An 18,638-nucleotide genomic window follows, 5' to 3' on the forward strand; every position below is an offset into this window, starting at 1 on the left:
TTACATCGGCATTTTCTTTGATGAGGTAGATCTTCCTCCCAGTGCATGTGCTGCGACTCGAGGTTAGAATGTCCCGGTACATTTGCGCGAGGTTATCGATGTCATACCGAAGTCTTGACGGTACCCACCCACCGAATGTTTAGAATACAACCTTCAGCCCAATTTATTGTCTTGATCAGGATCGCGCTGCGGAACGAGGTTGCCAACTGAATGCGAAATTCCGAGACACCGATCAACGCTGAACGGAACAACGAGAAGAGTGATCTGGTTTCTATGTAGGAGATCATAGACAAGACTCTAATTTACAATGTGCCTGAAGACATAAAGTATGCAGAAGCATTTCCTCGACTGACAAAATATTGCTTTATAGCTGTTCTGCAGCAATCCGTGATGACTGACGAAACCAAGGTTGCATGACCGGCCTGACACCAGAAAGTATCTGCATCGCCTTTAATCAAATATACACAATACACTTTATCCATCGATTTACAACACATGAAAACCTACGTGTGCGCTTGTCCGGGTACACCAACGTTACAGGAGTTTACTGACTTCAGCGTCGAGGTGTTCGGGGGTTGTAACTGAAGCCCAACGCCCGACGACTTGACCGTTCCTGTCGACGAGGAATTTCTCGAAGTTCCACTGCAACGAAGTGAGGTGTGAAAATCTGGTACAGCTGGCTCTCAGACAGCGCAAAAGCTCACCTTGATTCGCGTCAAACCAAGCAAGCCAGCCTTCTCGTTCTTCAACCACTTATACACCTCGTTGGTGTGATCGCCGTTCACATCCGACTTCTTCATGAGGGGGAAGTTCACGCCGTGGTTGAGTTGGCAAAACTCAGATATCTCGGCATCCTGTCCCGGTTCTTGGGAGCCAAACTAACCGATCTCGATGAATCCGATACTGTCAACAAGAGGGGAATACACACCTGATTGCAAGGGAAGCCCAAGATAATAAAATCTCTGTCCTTGTACTTGTCATAAAGCGCCTGAAGACCTTCGGCGAAGATGAGTCACAGTTGTCGTGGGAGACCTAATGCTCGTTACCTTTATATTGGGGGGTAAATCCACTGTTAAGTCATCAGCGATGCACAGATAACGAGTGCAAGCCTTCAAATTCGACGCACCACTTGGAGGCTACATTGACAATCAACACGACCTTCCCCCTCAACTGGTTGAAGTCGTACGACTTGTCCCCAGGAAGGTCAGCTTTCAAATTGTAGAACGAACTTGACTCGGAAGACATCTTGGTCGTGCTCAACCCACGTCGTCCGAGGTCTCGATATAAGGCCGGCCAACGTGCTATTGGTAACGAACCCCCGACGGCACATGACAGTGGTTACTCAGATTCACGCGCACACCCGACACACCATTTGCGCGCCGCGATCGCCCAGCGCGACTAGGCCCCGAATCGCGACCGTAAAGTGCCTGTACGCATAATCGTATCACGTGGACTTTGGCTTTGACTAGGCGCCGCTGTGAAAACAAGCAGACTGCAAGTTGCATCGGAGGTCAAAGCTTGCGCCTCTGAGGATCGTGGCATCTACAGGCGGAATGTACCACTTCCTGGACTGAACGTGGAACCAGATCTAATTCCCCATAAAAGGTTTCACGATAAACATACGTGCTCCATAAGTATTCAGAGTCCTGAGCGTCCATATGAAGCGCAGACTCGTCTATGCTAAATGACAAATTACGAGGCGACCACAAGCAGTTCAGAATTCAGAAGGCCAACAGCTGCATCGTGGCCAGCCCTTCCTTCACCACTGGACAGAACTGCTTTCTCAGCCTGCGGTAGCGAGGAAGAGCCAATTCAAACTTGAGTTTGCCTAGAAGTTGCGAGTAGATCCGCGGTTTGCATGACAGCACAGTGTAGAAAGCATGAGTGCCCAGCCTGAGTTCACAGGTCAAAATGTTGTTAAGCCACAGAGCGGAGGGTATTACGCACCATAGCACCTGTGCTTCTTGTACGTCGCATCGACCGCCATGTATTGTGGCCAATCTGTTCGAGGCCTTATTCCGTATTGTGGCAAATGTGTACCGTATCACCTGCCGAACAGTGTCTGTAGCAACTAAATATGCATTACTTAACATCCGAGGAAAGGGAAGGTACGAACTTCGAATGAAAACGGAACTCTTTTGGACATCCAGACCCCACTGACGAAGGTAATGATGCATTTTCATCGCCGACAGCATGAAATTCTGATATATATTCAAGTAGATCGTGTGCTCCGAGTTGAGCTCTGCATCGCAGAAGAGGATGTGGCTCCTATATTTCGCCAACCTGCAAAAAAAATGAACAAGATGCGCAGTCTACAGTCCAAGCGACATACTGCAGCATCTTGTGAACGAAGGCGACACCGGGACGACGTCCAATGTCCACGGTAAGGGAGTCTTGCAGATCTGGGGTGACACAATAAGCCATCATGATGTGCCGTGCTCCGCTCACTTACATGTCTCATGGTAACGAGAGTAGTCGCCGGACACAGACAAGTTTGTCATATTGATCAAGTATCCGCACCAGGGGAAACCTGAAAACTTGTAAACATAAAAGACTGGACAAAGGGAGAACTCCCACACTCTTCCGGTGAGGCTCAGTCACGTTCATGAGGGCCCCATGGTCAAAATTCGTCAACGTCTTGTCTCTGGATATGAAACATCCGTAATCGGGATGGCCTGAATAACATATCTTTATTTGCCGCCCGTAATAGTGACTCTTTAGCATTACATACCTTCTGTCATGGTGTCAAGGAATTTCCTCGCCCGAGGAAGGCTGGTGGTAATCAAGAGGTAATCATCAATCAATCTGAGTAATAACTGGATAGATTCAGTAACTTGAAATCGAATCAGCAGGTGTTGTGGGGCACTTACGCTTTGTGGGTCCTCAGTGAACTTCAAGTGTCGACGTTCCAAATCACCGTAGAAGAACGAGCACAGTAAGGCCGACAGTACAGAGCCCTGAGGAATACCAACAACTTGGCGATAATACTCTTGTCCAATCTACGGAGACTAGATCGTCAGCTTCTGGCACAAGTCATAACTCATGGACACACACCTTCACGATGTTCTCCGTGATGTGCTCTTCCAGTAGGTTGATGACCTCTTCCTTATTGGCGAATGGATATACTACCTGCAAGAGGTTAAGACAATGGCACTGTAATCGAGAGTACGAGAACGGTACTTACCTGGTCCACAAAAATGGTGTTCCGGAGAGCACCTGCGAGTTGCGCTGCGTAGTCCAAGAAATGCGGGTGATCATCTTTGCATGGTCAAGTGTTCAGTAGGACGGCCAGCGTGTATGTGGAGAAAGCCACCTTCCGATCGAGCCTTCTTCATGTACTTGCGTTTCACTTTCCCGCTAGCACAACTGACCTGTCCGAATCGTTGTATCATATATGTATCCTTCGACCTGGACGTCAGTTGGGTACCAAACAGAGACAAGTATGCCTCACTTCCGATATCAACTGTTTGAGAATCCCGATCAACCTCGTCTGATCAATTGTATCGAAGCACGCTTGAACATCGACCTTGACGAAGTAGAGCTTCGGGCTACGATGCGAATGAGTATCACGACACGATTTGAAACACGACCGCAACGCACAGAGTCTTGATCTTGCCATTGTTTGTCAGATGCGATTTGAATGCCTTCAGTTTCGCGTATATCTCATTCGATCCGAAGACGGATGCTCCTAAGAGCTTCGCTTGATTTTCCTGTTCAAGTTATTGCTAGAATCAGCGTCCTGGATGGAAGTCACAACAGCTAGACTACCTTCTCGTAAGTCAAAATTTGGAATGCAGCCTGTAGAACCTGGTTGATCGACGGCTCCGGACGATCGTACGGACCCTAAAATTATACAGCGTGAAATGACATTTCAATGTGAAAACGAGAGAAACCTGTACTGACCCTCCCATTGGTCTTCCTCCGGCGTAGATTTACAATGGGTCGTACACCAGTTTCTTTGGGTAGCAGACGGACGAAGGAGTATCCGAGTCTGCGCTGACGCAGAATTTCCTCTGCATCATGCTGGCAACAGTTCTCTAAGTTCATTTCATGCTGTTTGACAAAATGACACTGACCTGCTCAAGTTTCTGGAACGTGTCAGAGCTCAGCTTCTCTATAAGAGGTGCACACAGAACCGACCAATCATCTTGACGAAAATACAGCACTCGTCTACGGAGCGCAGACGAGTCTGTAACGTAGAAAGTAGTCTGAAAACCCCGCTATCTGATAAGCTTCACAGTGACATAGTATTGGTACCCACATACCCTGAGTAATGGCAGGACGAAAGAGTCGAAATACCAGAAGATGAATTCTTCGAGTAGCTCTCGCCGTTTTAAAGCGTCCGTCACGGACACTCTTGGTTGTGCCAGCTGTTTCTGCGAGCCACCGGGTGTGAGCCAATCACACTCAGATAGGCTGAAACCCTGGAGGATGTTATGCAAAGTAGTGGTCTCGTATCGCCGACTGGAAATGAACGTCTTCACGTCTGAAATTACGTCGTTAACGCTAAAAGACTGCGATCATGATGTAGCACTTACGCTGCAAAACCTGCTTACGATTCTTGTCACAACCCCAAAGTTCTTTGGGAATGACGGCATCGGTGATCAGTGCTACATAGCGATACACCTTCCGTCCCCGTCAGTCGCTTACGCTATTCTAGCCACAGCGCACCCACCTCTGAGAAACTGCAAGTGAACTCCGCGAAGCGTGGCTTGTGCTTTGTATGCCTCTGAGCTTGAGAGAGACCATGTGGCACGATGGTGCGGCCTGAAGAATCCACAGAAGCATTGGCATCTGCCAACGATGGTTGCGAGCGAAGCTGTATGGAATACTCTGACATCATTTCCTGCATTGGGGATGGTGAGTGGATGAATGGATGGCGGCTCAGTGACCACCATTCAATCTAAGGTAGCTTACTCACCAATATCACACTGCGATCTAAAGGTTCCTTGCGTTCACTTTTGAGCTGCCGGAGATGTCAGTGCATGGGGGGAAAAGACAAATGCACAATGTACCACCTTGGATGGGCACGCATGTTCAAGCAGTGCTTTGTAACCGCACTTCCCGTGCCGCCAGATCAACTTGTCGAGGATGCTCAAGATTGACCGCAATCTCTTAGGAGTCTTGCAAGGCCCATGTCGCTGAGTACCGCGATATCAGCTTCCGTTCAACCGGCGAATGATGCCAAAGGACTCACTTTGATTTCCTCTTCTCTGTCAGAGTAATCTGGCAGATGCTGAGTTTCGAACTGTTGGCGAGGCGCAATAAAAGGACTCGACAACCCAAACTGTCGCGGAAAGACATATTTAGCCAGATGCCTGGCATCCTCAGCTTGCTTCCGCGGGTCAGGATCTACCCATTCGCTTGGTTGGACCATAGATTTTCCGTGATACGACGGCATAATGCGATTCAGGATATCTACATCATATAGCACCGGATGAGCACCGCAGGCAGTAGAACAGAAACTGTCGCTGACGTTTGCAAGGTAAACCGAGTGCTATGGCATTGGTATTTGGGATGCAGTTTGCCCAAGAGTAAAACAGTCGACAGCGTACGAGTGATATGTCAGCGGGTGTTCGCCTGAATCACAATGTCGGTAAGCAGAAGTTGGTTGAAAGTGGACCACCTACTTTTGAGGCGGCGTTCGTGTCTTGTGTTCTGTTGTGGGTGTGGTCGAAGAAAACGAACCGAGGCTAGCGAGACTCTTCAACCGTTTCAGCGGTCTCGAGTCTGGATGGAGTTCGGTCGGTTTCCTCTTAGGAACGCGTTCGCAGGGGATGTCTGCATATGCCCGTACGCCCATGTCATCCTTAACTACGCCGCTCACTATGGGTGGTAGTTTCGGCGTCTTCATGTGGATGATCGGGTCCCCTATCAATTGGCACAGGCATTCGTTCGGCAGAGAGACGAAGACAGAGGTCTCTGTCAAAAGATGAAACATGGCGTCTTCTCCTATTCTGAAAGGAAGAAGCTCATCGTGATATCTACTGCCCGCTCGAAGGTGATGCATACCTTTCGAAGAGAAGCTCCAACTCAGGTGCTTGTAGCGCTGTCACGTTGGTGTTCACAAAGTAATTAGTGATCGCAATGCGCGACATTCCAACTTTTCCTCGTTCTCCGTTGCGTGAAGCCTGCGCCCAATCATACAGCATGAGGTTGGGCTGAACTTGGGATCAAGGGAACACGGACACTGCGATAACCGGTAGTGATAACATTCGAAGGTCGACCCTTTGCTTTCATGAACAGCTTTCCCTGTGCCCTGTCGATTATCTATGTCTATTTAACACCTAGAGATATATCGAAAGAGTGGAGGTCTAAGAAAGACTCACTTCTCGCATATAGACCATAGGAGAAGCCGCTCTGAGTGGCCTCACAGCTTTTATATCCGTGGCGGACGTCACATACGAATTTGTCAACAAATCACGATAGAGAGAAGAGTCATTCTCCCGTTCCAGGAACTCGTGGCCACTATCCACTGGCTCTAGGATCTCCGTCAGATAGTTCCGGAGATTGTGGACTGAACTGTAGTAAGTCTTCAGTAAGGACACCGTGACAGTGACTCTAGAATTGCTAGTCATGTTTTATCGAGAGAAAGACAGTTTGGTATATCCCCAGGTGATAGGGAACCAGCAGAAAGTCACAGTCAAGACGCGTCGCGCATCACGTGCACTGTGACGGTGACAGAGATGGCATTGAAACACACTACTGTGACTACATGCGACAAAATGAGACGAAAATATCGATCAGCAATACATGATCCACAATAGACCGGCCACAAAGCAATTTGATATAGTAAACGAATAGTAGAGAGGGGATAGCGCTCCTGTTCATGATTCGGCAACAGCTTCCGATTTGTTCTCGCGGTTGAGGAAGCCTTCCAAAACATACTTGATGAGTGGTGCTGAAGACCATAGGACTGAGCAAAGCGCACCTTTGAATTTCTGGTTATGGACTTTCTCCCGCACTTTGTCTATTGCGCGAAGTCGGGTAAGCTCTGCGTTGATCGCAGGAGCATCTTCGACCGCAAGACATCAAAAAATGAACCGAGAGATGGACTTGGAACATACGACATACCAGATGGATTCTTCTGTAGGAGATCCTCCAAGATCTTCTCCGCTTTCTCGAAGAAGCCAAGTTCTCCGAGCGCTTTAGCTTTACGAAACAACGCCTTGTAGTTGTCCGCGTTCTGTGTCAGAGCCTAACGGATCGATGTCATCAGAAAATTGCCGCCCACAAATGTGTCTGAAGAGACTTCTCGCCTTATCCGCCGTCTCGATGGCGCGCTTCCAATTACCCCTCTTAAGATGACATGCGGATTGGTTAGAGTAGATTTTCTCTAGCATTTCGTCCACCTGGGCATTTCGCACGTGAGCCTAGGCTTCGCCACAATAAGAAGGCCACAAGAACAACAAACCTCGGTCTTGGGCTTCGCTTTCGCTGCGCCATCAACTACGGGCTCTGTTTGCGCAGTCAACGGTGCCAGTGGTGTTCTGCGCACAAAACACGGAAAATGAGAAGCACGACGCCACACACAACGCGGCACTCACTTATCGATTCCGTTCAAATACAACAGCGCCTTCACCGGCCCCGCAAATTAGAACACACGATATACCCAAGTAGTGCAACTTCACCTCATGATACGACCTGAGAGCTGGAGAGATTCGTATGAACGAACTGGCAAGCTGGACGTTACATGGGACGAGCATAGCGCATATAATCCGTACCATTCTGTAATTCGCCCGCCTTGAATGCTTGATCTCCAGTCTCTTTCTTCTCCTTGGCGACGTTGAGCTTCTTCAACACTTCAGCGTTGGTTTCGTGTCCTTCAGACATGGCTGCTTGTGGTAGAAGTGAAAGGTGCAGAGAACACGAGCCTGAGGGGTGGCGCAAAGCTTGAAGCTGGAAGCGCCGGGCGATTTGGTTTAGGGGATCGCGATAACCCCCGAACAGGCACATACATACCCACCCAAAATTATTCCTATAATTCTTGCTTCATACTACCGACGGCCTCCAGAGCGCAACTCGCCGCATCTGCAGAAAATGTCGCTCCTCTCCAACGTCGTCGGATTTTCTCTCATTGGGCTACTCGCGCGCTTCGGCCAGCTGGGCATTCAGAAGCGCAACATCTTCTCGAGTGAGTAGCGCCCTCCCTGACACGCTCAAGTGCAGCATGACCGACGTTCGTTGTGCAGACATGGGTGGCCACGCCATTGCCATGGTGGCTTTCGGCACTCTGGGATACGGGGCGTATCACTGGGACCAGCGCGCGGCAGTCCTACTGGAGGAGAAGCGGGCAGAGATCGCAGAGCGTAGGCAACGAAAGGTGGAGGCGGCGCAGTCGAATTGAAGCTGTGCGATGACGCTGGAGACTGATACGTGCGCATGATTCCTTGTACTATTCGACTCTTCGCGGCATGAAATGCGCGTTACAGATTAATGCTCAGAGTGCGGCGAGTACACCGGGTTGCCACCGCACGGCGACATTATCTACTTGCGGATAGAAAGCTATCGTGTGTAATCCCGCATGGAAAGACGTTCGACTTGCGACCAATGCTGTGTATGAGGATACATGCAGAGTCGTGGATTCTGCAAGGTTCAGCAGTGCTTTATTTTTTTTCAAATAATTCCTCGCCGCTCCTGGTGACATGCCGGTTCTCGCAACAGCATCTCCCAAGAAGCCCACCTTCGCAGATAAACAAAAATCTATTCCTCCGACAACTAAAACTATAATGGTGGAAGATCACGTATCCTACATAGCCCAATGGGCCAATATACAACGAGGATCCCAGCAGGATGTACAACCGAATGAACGAACGAAGACGCTCTCATCAGAGGCGAAGAATCGGAAGTAGGGGAGCAAGTCAACTGTGCAAGGCGCAAGGCGACAGCGAAACGGCCGCAGAAAAACGAGAAACTAGGAATGTGTGGGAGTGAGGGAGTAAGGCTAAGGCTAACGGGGCGCAAAGATGAACAGCGAATGAGTGAATCGAATAATGGCGAAGATAGAGCAAAGGCCAAGGGCAAGATGCACAGAACAAGTTCCAGCAACAGAAAGAGAGACCAGAAGAATCGCGGCAGAGCGCAGAAGTGAAAACATGTTGTACAACGCGAAAGAAACCAGTATTCCGTCTGGTATACAAGAAAGCAACTTCGACATGACATCTCGAGAGCACGAGACCGGAAGTATAACCAAGCAGTTCCTGCGGAGATGTGAACAGAAAGAAAGAGTAAGGAGTGTCGAATTTGGTGGAAGGGAAATACAGAGCAAAGGTGCGACGGGAGAGTCGAATGTTGATTGAAACTCGGTTTCTGGAAGGCGCGAAAGGCGAGGGAACGTGGGACAGCAAATTATCTGTCGAGAAGAAACAACCAGGGATAGAGAGTGTACAGACGCATATTGCGTCGGGAGAGGTGGGATAGTAATGTGCATGGTGCTTTCCGCGGAATGAACAAGGATGCGTGTTGTAAAATTAACGGTGAATGGATGAATGTAGCGAACTTGCTGCGGACCATAATGATGTACAGGGTGTGAATACATATGGTCTACACGTCTTGCGACGCAGAAGGTGGTGCTGCACTGCGATTCAGATGGAGACGGCCGGTCGTGGTGTGAAATTGACGGCCCTCGCCAACGAAATTTCAGTGTAGCTGGAAAGCGCTCCCGAGTCCCAGACCTGCGCCGGTATCGACGTTCTCCTCGCTCGGAGGGGTTGGGACACTGCTAAAGGAGATCTTTCTTGCCGGAGGCCGCTGAGGCAAGCGGGACCCATGGGTACGGCGAAGGGGCTTCGCCTGCGTGGTCTGTGGGGTGACCGGAGTACGATGGAGGAGAGTGGCGCCCGCAGCACCACGAATCGCGACCGGCGAGTCGGTAGACTTGAGCTTGCGCGATTTCGGGGTACCAGTGCGAGATACGGGACGAAACATCGAAGGACTGGATACGGGAAGCGGAAGGGGCAACTCAGGACCCAGAATACTCGGGTTCCGCTGCAGATTAGCCTTCAGCCTGGACGAGCGCCGAGGGGGAGTCTCTTTCGGGATCCTGGATTTGTCGATGGTCTGATGTGACTGCTTTACAGACAACTTCGACTTCTTTTCTGGTAAAGGACGAAAAGGGGGAGGAGGGGAGTTCGCTTGCACACGCGGCTTTTTCGCCTTCAAACTGCGGAGCTTCTCCTCCTCGTCTGACGAAGTGGCATCCGAATCTCTGCCACCGATACTCATGCTCATGGCGTCTGAGCTGCGTTTGGAAATCGAGCCGAATGACGGTGCACGCTTCAGGGATCCATACAGCATTTGTCCGCCAAACGAGTCCGAGCGCTTGATGCGTTGCACTCGAGGATCAATCGCAGGAGCCATGTATGCGTCTGAGGAACTGGAGACGGAAGACATAGATCGCTGCAGGCGGGGGATGCGAGATTCACGGGAAGCGCTGGAGTTCAGAGTTGTAGAACTCGACGTGGAACGATCCAAGCGGGAGAACTGCGAGCATCGCACAGGGCTACCGAGAGGAGGAGAGGAAGCACGACTAGGAGGACGTGTGTGCGCGCGATAATCAGTAGTAATCGTTCGTTCAGTATGTTGCAAACGGTGGGAAAGTCTATAGCCAGTTGAGCCGGAAATGAAAATGTAGAATAACAAACATAATCTATTTACCTAGTAATGTTGCGGTTGTCCTTGAGGTCAAGCTTGGACGATTGCTGCATGAAATCCATGCTTGACTGCCTGTATAGGGGCCGCTTGGGACCAGTGTTGGTGGTCTGCTTTAAGATGTCGTGGTCGGGGTCATCCTCTTCGGCGATGGTGTCGCTACCGGATTCGTTCGCAGCCTCTTTTGCGCGAATGCGGGCCAGATCGACGATCTTGGCGCGAGTCGCGCGCAGCGACTGCGGCCAATCGATTGGACCTTTGGCTTGGGTAACGCCTCGAGCGATCTTGTCGAGAAGGTTGGAGGGGGGGACTGGACCATTGAAGGGGGTAAGCAAGTGTGCGGGAAGTGCGTCCAAGGTCTGCGAAAACGCGACGATAAGAACAGCGTGCAAGGCTAAAACGCGAGACACACCCTGGACAGCAATCGAACCTGCTCCGGGCTCCATTCGAACTCAAGCTCGTCCGCTCCATCGCAATTAGAACTATTCCAGCTATCTGTGCTCTTCCTGTTTGCATTCAAGGAGGAGAACAACGGCAGAGGAGAGTTGGAGTTGGGCGGCGTGTGTGGGGAGGACATAGAGGAGAGCAGAGAAGATCTACGACGAGGGAGAGGAAGCTGAGTGATGACCGGAGAGAGCGAGGAGACGGCGTCAGGGTGCCGTCGGTGCATAATGTCCTATAGGAAAAGATAGGAAAGGACAGTAAGGCGAACGCGGTACAGTACGAGGGAAACCACTGCAGGCTGCCCATCAACAATGGGGCGATAAACATCCATCTGCTTACGTACACATCACGTGAAAATTCAGGGCAGGCCCTTTCGCGTCCCTTCCCACGCCACGCACGCGTCGACGCGCTCGAACCACAAAAAAAATACAAGACAAAATATACAAATCGGAGATCGACTCACCAGCAACCGCTTGCCTTGCCCCCCTTTCAACGTCCGAAGTTAACAGAGACCTACCGTGCATCTCTTTCCTGTAGGTTACGCTGAGAGAAGTGGTCTGACGAGGCTGCCAGCACCTTAGACTGTCCATGTCCTAAACCACCGATATCGCTCTGTGTGAAAGCTCATCACTTCTAGCAGGTTCGACTTAGAAGGGTAAGAATGGAGACGTCCTTGTATTCCCTGGCCGAACACAAGCAGTTGCTCCATGAAGTTGTCCCCTTGTTCGACTTAGGGGTTCATTGTGGCGTTCGTCGGCAACTTTTCAACGTTCAAGAGCAGAGACACAGTACCAGAAATCACTTGCAGAAAGCAGGGAGAGCATGCTAGTTGGGAGTGAGAGCGACGATGGAACGATGGGGATGCGAAGAAGCTCAGAGCGAATTTTGTGCGTGAATTGGGACGCCACCATCAGCGTGGTGACAAGTTCAACCAGAGAACAGGTCCGGGTGCATGCATGGAGCTCAGTCAACGTCGTCGTCGTGATCAGATACCGAGACCTATCAACGGGGTCACACCACTTCCCATGGCCACCGCGCCTGCGACCTGCAGCATCGCCCTGTCCCGAAAACTCAGACTGCCGGCACGATATCACGTCTACCATGCAGGGATCTCCTATCGGTGATAACAGACTCTAATTCTCAAAAATACAGGAAATGTGCTTTCTTGGCTATATTTGCCGGAAACTTGAGAGCACCGATAGAATTTGATAATTCCTCACCCTCGTTACGCGCGGTTGGATTCAAGTTCCTTCTGCGGCTATCTGCTGTATCCGCGGAAGAATAGAGAACGTGTTCGTAAGACATCAGATATCCACAGCCATTCAGCCATTCAGTAGCATCAGGTAAGTACCCCCATCGTACCGTTGACCCTATCTCGAGCCACAGCCACACTATATTCACCCAAAAAATAGCACATCAGAGAATAGAATTTCACCAAAGCAGACAGACCAGCCGGCCGAACTGTCTGCCGTTGTGTTCTCTCGATGTCAGCAAGGCTGCCCGTTCTCCCAGGCCCTATGGGATGAATCAGGAAGACATGCAGGACGCTAATGGCAGTCATGTGGTGCACCTGCATTTCATGTCCGGATGACTGAGACGATGAGGCCGGAAGTGGGGAATAGGCAGAATTGCGGTTAATACCGAGTGGGCATTTTCAGGGCCGTGGGTGTTCGATGACGGTCATGGAACAGATTTAAAATAGGTCGCCACAGCGCCATCCCACCTAGATTCGAAATATCCTAGCGGCTAGTTTGCAGCGCAAAGACGAAAGCTTTAAATGATGTATCTTAGAGCCTTGCTGCGAGGTATCTATCTTGCGATGGTCAATTTTGCCGAGATCGTGTACCGACTTCGTGGGGCGGGATCGTGGCATCAAAGGCCCAAACTCAGGAATTAGGAAACCCACGCGCCGTGTGATGATGAAACTAAGAAGAAACAAGAGACACTGCGGTCAAGATCAAGATCGCTGCATATAAATGGACGTGTGCCTACGTTGTATCCCCTTTGGCACGAACACAGTCTTTGCTTTCTTCAGGCGTAAATCCTTGAAAAACACCGTAGATATCGAGAGGACAGCTTCGTAGTCGGCAGATCGCGCGGGCGCAGAAGTGAGGACCATGAAATCCCATGCAGCGACCAAGATTATCTAGGGTTTCTGCCTCGGAGGTGGCAAGGAGAGGAGCCTCGGAATTTCAACGCACCCTAGACCGGATAAAGGGAAGACGACGTCCGAGCGGTGAAAGTATAATTTCCTAACGGCAGTTGGAGGATATCAGTAGAGAATGAATTCCTGAAGACGTCAATTTCTCAGGGTGATTGATAGCGAAGGCTAGAGCCCCATCATTTCAGGACACTGACAAGTTGCTGCCCTAGGAAGGAGAGACAGATCGGAAGAAATTACCGGTGACTGAGCGCAAGGACGCAGAGGTAGACGACCGATGAAAGTGAGCTGTGCATGGGATATGCATTGTATGCGATGGCCTCTGAATATGAGCGCAACAGCCAGCTTCGTGTAGCCTTTGGACTGATGATAAGAGGTAACCGTACATGTCAACAGGCTCACCCATTCAACTTTGGACACAGTAGGCAGACCGCACAGAGCGACTCTCACTGTTTCAGAAGTACATATGTGTGGTAGTGCCACATTCGCAGGGACCGCCAGCGGTGTATGGCAGTCATTACGCATGCAGCCCGTGATACACGAATCAAAGATCTGAAAAGGAAAATATTCAGGAAATTCGTTGGCGACAAAATAAACTCGCCTCGTTGCTGGACAAGGGCGAGGATGCGGACGAGGCTGCATCGATGCCGTCACCACCTGCCAGGCATATCATGAATTTCGCTGCTGTGTCAATTTATCATCATAATAGTTCAGACACACAGTATGAGAGATGGAGGTACGGTCAGTGCTTCTGCAGAAAGTGGGAGTTGCTTTCTATGGCCCGGAAGCCTAAGGAAGTCTTTTGTACTGGGCGAGACAAGAACGAGACGAGTAGCAAGATCTGCGATCTCGGCAAGCGTAACATGCCGATACTTGTTCTTGTGGCGAAGTCTCCAAGTGCTTTCGTAGAATACAACGTCGTTACAACGAGGCTCTCATTCAAATACAAGGAACAGATAAGCAACATAGTACACGATACGCCATGCAGTAGAATATACAGTAACCAATCTCCGGTCAAGTCTTCGTGGTGATCTTCCTCGTAAGAGTCCTCAACCTCTCCGCATTCTTCTTCCTCCTTTCGATATCCACATCTACGCTGAAGTTGCTCTTGGAGATACCCGCGTTGGACCTTGGCGCGACGGTGTAGCTGCCCAGCTCCCTCTGCGGGATCATGACTGCATTCTTCCGGACGCGGTTCTTTTCACTCTCCTTGGCACGCGCCAGGATCGCGTTAAGACGCTCTCCTGCACGGGCACCCTCGCCTTCTCCAGTTTGGGCGGTGGGGATGACACGGTCGCGGTAGGAGGCACTACGTTTGATGATAGGTCGAGACCATGTGGAGACGAGGTCGTTTGCGAGGCGGGCAATATCTGGAGTTACGCGCTTGCACTTTGTGTAGAAGATTACGACCCTGCCCAGTCGCGACTCCTTAAGCACGTTCGTATCAATAAATTCCATCTTTTTTAGGATAGGGAAGAAGTCTTTCTGGATATCAAGGGCGGGGAGTGATTTATCTGGCAGTGGTTCAAGCCATTTTCGGACACCCTCGAGCAAGTTGTTGTCGATGATTGACTGCGCAAGTGATGTCCTGAGCGACTAACGGTCAGTGACCTACCGCACTAAAAGGGAAGGGAGACGCACTTTCGTAGCACCTCCACAACCTGCGGCAACAGCCTCAGCTTAGACGTAGCAGGAAGCTTCTCTTTATTGGCCTGCTCATCGTCCGCAGCCGCAGCGAGCATGGCCTCCCGCAAACGAGAGACTTCTTCGTCGGCGTAACGATCGAGGACGTCCTCATCATCCTTCTTCTTTCTCTTGCTCTTGACTCTCTTGGTCTTCAAAATGGCTTCGATCTGCATGTCGAGCTTCAACTTGGAAGCTGTCATATATCCCGATCAGTCAGTGAAAATGACCATCGTAAGGCACACACCTTGCTCAGGAGGCAGCTGACTGAGGTCAATCTCTTCTGGCTGCGACCTTCTCTTCCTCTTCCGTGTAGGAGCCTTCCGCTCCCCTTCCTCGCGAGCCCGTCGTCCCCTCCGCTTCTTCACCACTGGGGCAAGTTTCTCTTGCACATACTCGTCGGCTGAGTCTCCCGAGGACTCGTCCTCTTCACGAGCAACTGGAGATTCCCTCCCTTTTGGCTGCTCCTGGGGAATGTCTGCATGGTACCCTCAATACATGCATGGAGACCACTTTCAGGATATGAGTCTCACCGTCGTCGAAGTCAGAGAGTTCAGAGTCAGAACCGAAGATATCGCGCTCCAGGTCATTTTGTGCCTAATACGACAGAAAAAGTAATCAGCTACCGTATATCTCGCGGAATAATGGTACACACAGGCATTGTAGAGGTGGTTGCTCAGCTCAGGCTGTGAAATACTTGTTAAGCGCTCACCTGACAAGATGTCACACAAATGTGGTCACAGTCACTCGAAGCGCGTGCATGTGCGGCACTCGGGAGTTACGCGATGAGTGCGAGCTCGTCATTTAATATTTTCCTTCCTTTTGGGGGAATGGCTCACCATGAAGTTCATGAAACAGATAACATGACTCCATCTCCAGAGATATAACTGTCCACCTATTCAAGTCCAAAGGGTTTTTGGGAGAGACACGACAACACAATTAATGCAGCAGGTAAGTTATAATATTCAATAGATACAACGCAAAGGTGTGTAGGTGCAGTCTGAATATATCCGCCACATCCATGATGGTGACGCAGAGGGAAGCGTAGTAATCGCCTGAAGCTCGTCAAGATCATGCGATAAGGACACACATCTTTGACTACGCACCTAGATGTGTAACACGAGCTCATCCATGATAGTCCATGAAATCACCGTACCAGTTACTGGAAGCGGCATTTCCTCTATTTTTGGCTGGGGTCTTTGCGCCCTCAGCTTAGGATACAGCCACGTATTTTGCAGCGGTGCAGCGTCGGCCAATGAGACGCCAAGGGCGATGGAGAGAACGAATGCTGCGAGGAACGAGAGACGCATTTTTTGTGGCCGAAACAACAAAAGTGGTGCAACCGTTGACTAGTAACATGGAGGGATCAGAAGACCAGGAGAAGGCATCGAAATATAAAGACTCACAAGAAGGACGAAGGGAAATCCGAAAATACAAGTACAGTATCAGATGCACCCCTTCAAACCGAAGGGCGATCGCTTGAAGGAAATATGGGGTGTCCGCATACCTTATAAACCGGCGCGGTGTCTTCTTTGGATAAGGCTGTGAACACGTCGAGAATATGTGTGTCACTTTGTAATTGAGCCTCGGAATGACACTCTTGAGCAGAGCTGACACGCACCTACAGCGAGCGTGGACAGCCGCAAGGAAGGATCTTCGCTCGGTGGCGTCATGATGTTTGACGGGCGCTGTACTGATGCAAACCTCGTAGTGGATAAATCAACCACAGCTAAGCTCCGCCAGTTTTATTCCCTAAGCCTTCTAGCTTCGTTCCGAACAGTCTTGTATGGGTCGCTTCTGTGGAAGAGCTCAGGCGTGTAAGCTTTGTGATTAAAGTTCCCACTCAAAACGACCTTCTCGTACTCTGAGTACGTAACATACGATAGTTGTCAGCTTCATGTCATTATATCTATCGCGACGCAATTGTTAAAACTCACTATACATATTACTATGATCTGCCCGCCGTAGTGGTTGAGTTCAGAGCCAAGCACTGGAGTTGCCAAAACGAGATTGACACATCAAGGTGTTTTCCGATCGCCAGCTTGCAACTCCTTCACATCCCCTTCACAGCGTCTTCGCTAGCTTCAGAGTTCAAACGTTCATCCACCATAAACACAAAAAATGTGAAGTTCTCAGCGACCGCCTGTATGGAAATTGGCTTCAGTTCCTACCGTCGCTGCTTCGCATGCTGTGTCATGTGCTATGGCTCTCTTGATGGACTTGACAGTGTGATGGTCGGTCTGTGGGAATGACTGTCGTCATGCTGGTGAGTCTGCGTCGCCGCCCAAGTCATTCATGTGAAGGCATTGAACCTTCTGATGATTGATGAAGCTAGCGAAGGTCGACGCCTGTGGTGCCTCCCGCGCGCCAGATGAACCTCTTCGAAACGGGGGTTACTGATCATAGGACTGACATGCGCATCTCAGAAGCGAGTTCTCGTCCTATACTAGTACAGAAACCGAGGCAAGGTAGGTATCTCAACGGCTATTCCATTAATCTGATTCTATTATTTCCTAGTCTCTATCAACGTCAAGCCGGCTATATACGGGTGAGTCTGGCAGGTCTACACTTCAAGGGGTTGGATCCGTGCTCGCCGGTATTGTCTCCTGCCGTAGCCATGGCACCCAGCCTAGAAAGGTCAGCAGGTCTCTGCAGATCCCTCCAGCAGAGAGTTTGGCTGGTGAGCATCACTGTTGTTAAATCTCCTCATCAGCTAAGCTTTCTCTGGTACTGACCTCTGTGGAAGATTATTGACGAGGAGTGTCCATTGACTGTAAGCAGGAATGATTCAATCCTGCAATCGTGGGGCGGCTGCTGCTGCGAGCTCCGATTTGTGAAGTCGCCTCGACTTGACATCCACTTCGGGTCGAAAATATACAACGGTTTGTTTATCGGCTCCTAGCCACATGATGTTCCTGGCTAAATTACTTTAGTCCTCGGCTTGTGGCGGACCCCAGCCATCTGAGTATGCACTACCTTACCTCACCGTCAGCAGCATAAGGCTCGACTGTCAATGAGAGCCGTAATAAAAAGGTATGTATCTTTAACTCTAGGCTGTCTGCAGGTGCGTGCATAATCATAATAAATAACAGTCTCCTGGTCGTCATCGAATATTGTCGACTCACCACAATGCGGGAACCGCTTACAATATGACGATATGCATGAACGTGTCTGTCGTCACGGACATACATATGTAGCGAACGTGGTGCAACCTCGGCTACTGCGCAATCCGCCTGCGTGCGCAGTCTTCGGTTCCAGCGGCAGCATAATGCAGCCATCGCGATTCTGTGGACTTCTTCGGCGACTGTGGACTTTGAACGTTGAACACTGTGAATGTTTGAACAGCAGCACATCTTGCGTCAGAAGTACTGCTCCCCATCTGTTCAACCTGTCTTCGGGGTCTTTTGAGTAGAATTATGTGTATTAATAGGTGGTGCCGGTTTGCGTGTATTTTTACCCGTATGATCGAAGCTATATTTGTTGGGACAAGGTTTGTACCAATGTGTGGGCACTGAATTTTTATACGTGAAAATAGACACTGCCCGAGCGTTCCGCCTTTCCGGTAAGCCGGTCGCGGTGTGAAGTCGGGGTCCTGCGTGCGCTGCTAAATTTCGCGCACGAACGTGTGGGAGATATAATCATCTGGGTGCTTGGGAACCTGCACGGTCCAGGAATTGTGCAGTTGTCGGGTGGATAGCGT

At 50.2% G+C, this 18,638-nt stretch overlaps 6 protein-coding genes across 6 annotated transcripts; 2 read left to right on the forward strand and 4 right to left on the reverse strand.

Moving 5' to 3' along the window:
- Positions 1-534: 534 nt before the first annotated feature.
- Positions 535-6,152, reverse strand: SCP_1201900 (Telomerase reverse transcriptase; the record flags this gene model as incomplete). Its single annotated transcript, XM_027763076.1, has 31 exons — positions 535-642; positions 705-878; positions 929-996; positions 1,047-1,069; positions 1,127-1,301; positions 1,370-1,427; positions 1,764-1,893; positions 1,948-2,062; positions 2,117-2,283; positions 2,333-2,402; positions 2,453-2,530; positions 2,580-2,675; positions 2,732-2,816; positions 2,871-2,999; positions 3,055-3,129; positions 3,185-3,258; positions 3,314-3,401; positions 3,452-3,548; positions 3,601-3,710; positions 3,769-3,843; positions 3,904-4,023; positions 4,077-4,208; positions 4,266-4,486; positions 4,539-4,626; positions 4,676-4,846; positions 4,922-4,966; positions 5,016-5,141; positions 5,198-5,497; positions 5,556-5,580; positions 5,631-5,957; positions 6,013-6,152. 31 exons carry the CDS (start codon positions 6,150-6,152, stop codon positions 535-537), a joined length of 3,690 nt encoding a protein of 1,229 aa, XP_027618877.1.
- Positions 6,153-6,827: 675 nt separating this feature from the next.
- Positions 6,828-7,833, reverse strand: SCP_1201910 (TPR-like protein; the record flags this gene model as incomplete). The annotated part of the gene is made up of 8 exons (XM_027763077.1): positions 6,828-6,874; positions 6,932-7,015; positions 7,075-7,198; positions 7,260-7,352; positions 7,415-7,490; positions 7,548-7,576; positions 7,632-7,651; positions 7,725-7,833. The coding sequence occupies 8 exons, from the start codon at positions 7,831-7,833 to the stop codon at positions 6,828-6,830; spliced, it is 582 nt and encodes a 193-aa protein (XP_027618878.1).
- Positions 7,834-8,040: 207 nt separating this feature from the next.
- On the forward strand, positions 8,041-8,347 carry SCP_1201920 (hypothetical protein; the record flags this gene model as incomplete). Its single annotated transcript, XM_027763078.1, has 2 exons — positions 8,041-8,134; positions 8,193-8,347. 2 exons carry the CDS (start codon positions 8,041-8,043, stop codon positions 8,345-8,347), a joined length of 249 nt encoding a protein of 82 aa, XP_027618879.1.
- Positions 8,348-9,639: 1,292 nt separating this feature from the next.
- On the reverse strand, positions 9,640-11,320 carry SCP_1201930 (hypothetical protein; the record flags this gene model as incomplete). The annotated part of the gene is made up of 3 exons (XM_027763079.1): positions 9,640-10,600; positions 10,657-11,009; positions 11,063-11,320. 3 exons carry the CDS (start codon positions 11,318-11,320, stop codon positions 9,640-9,642), a joined length of 1,572 nt encoding a protein of 523 aa, XP_027618880.1.
- Positions 11,321-14,269: 2,949 nt separating this feature from the next.
- Positions 14,270-15,599, reverse strand: SCP_1201940 (Transcription factor IWS1; the record flags this gene model as incomplete). Its single annotated transcript, XM_027763080.1, has 5 exons — positions 14,270-14,843; positions 14,897-15,134; positions 15,186-15,416; positions 15,472-15,535; positions 15,594-15,599. The coding sequence occupies 5 exons, from the start codon at positions 15,597-15,599 to the stop codon at positions 14,270-14,272; spliced, it is 1,113 nt and encodes a 370-aa protein (XP_027618881.1).
- Positions 15,600-17,555: 1,956 nt separating this feature from the next.
- SCP_1201950 (hypothetical protein) lies at positions 17,556-17,903 on the forward strand (the record flags this gene model as incomplete). Its single annotated transcript, XM_027763081.1, has 3 exons — positions 17,556-17,618; positions 17,685-17,820; positions 17,872-17,903. The coding sequence occupies 3 exons, from the start codon at positions 17,556-17,558 to the stop codon at positions 17,901-17,903; spliced, it is 231 nt and encodes a 76-aa protein (XP_027618882.1).
- Between the last annotated feature and the right edge of the window lie 735 nt (positions 17,904-18,638).

This window comes from Sparassis crispa, assembly GCF_003851025.1.
Source record: "Sparassis crispa DNA, contig_000010F, whole genome shotgun sequence".
Lineage (NCBI taxonomy): Eukaryota > Fungi > Basidiomycota > Agaricomycetes > Polyporales > Sparassidaceae > Sparassis > Sparassis crispa.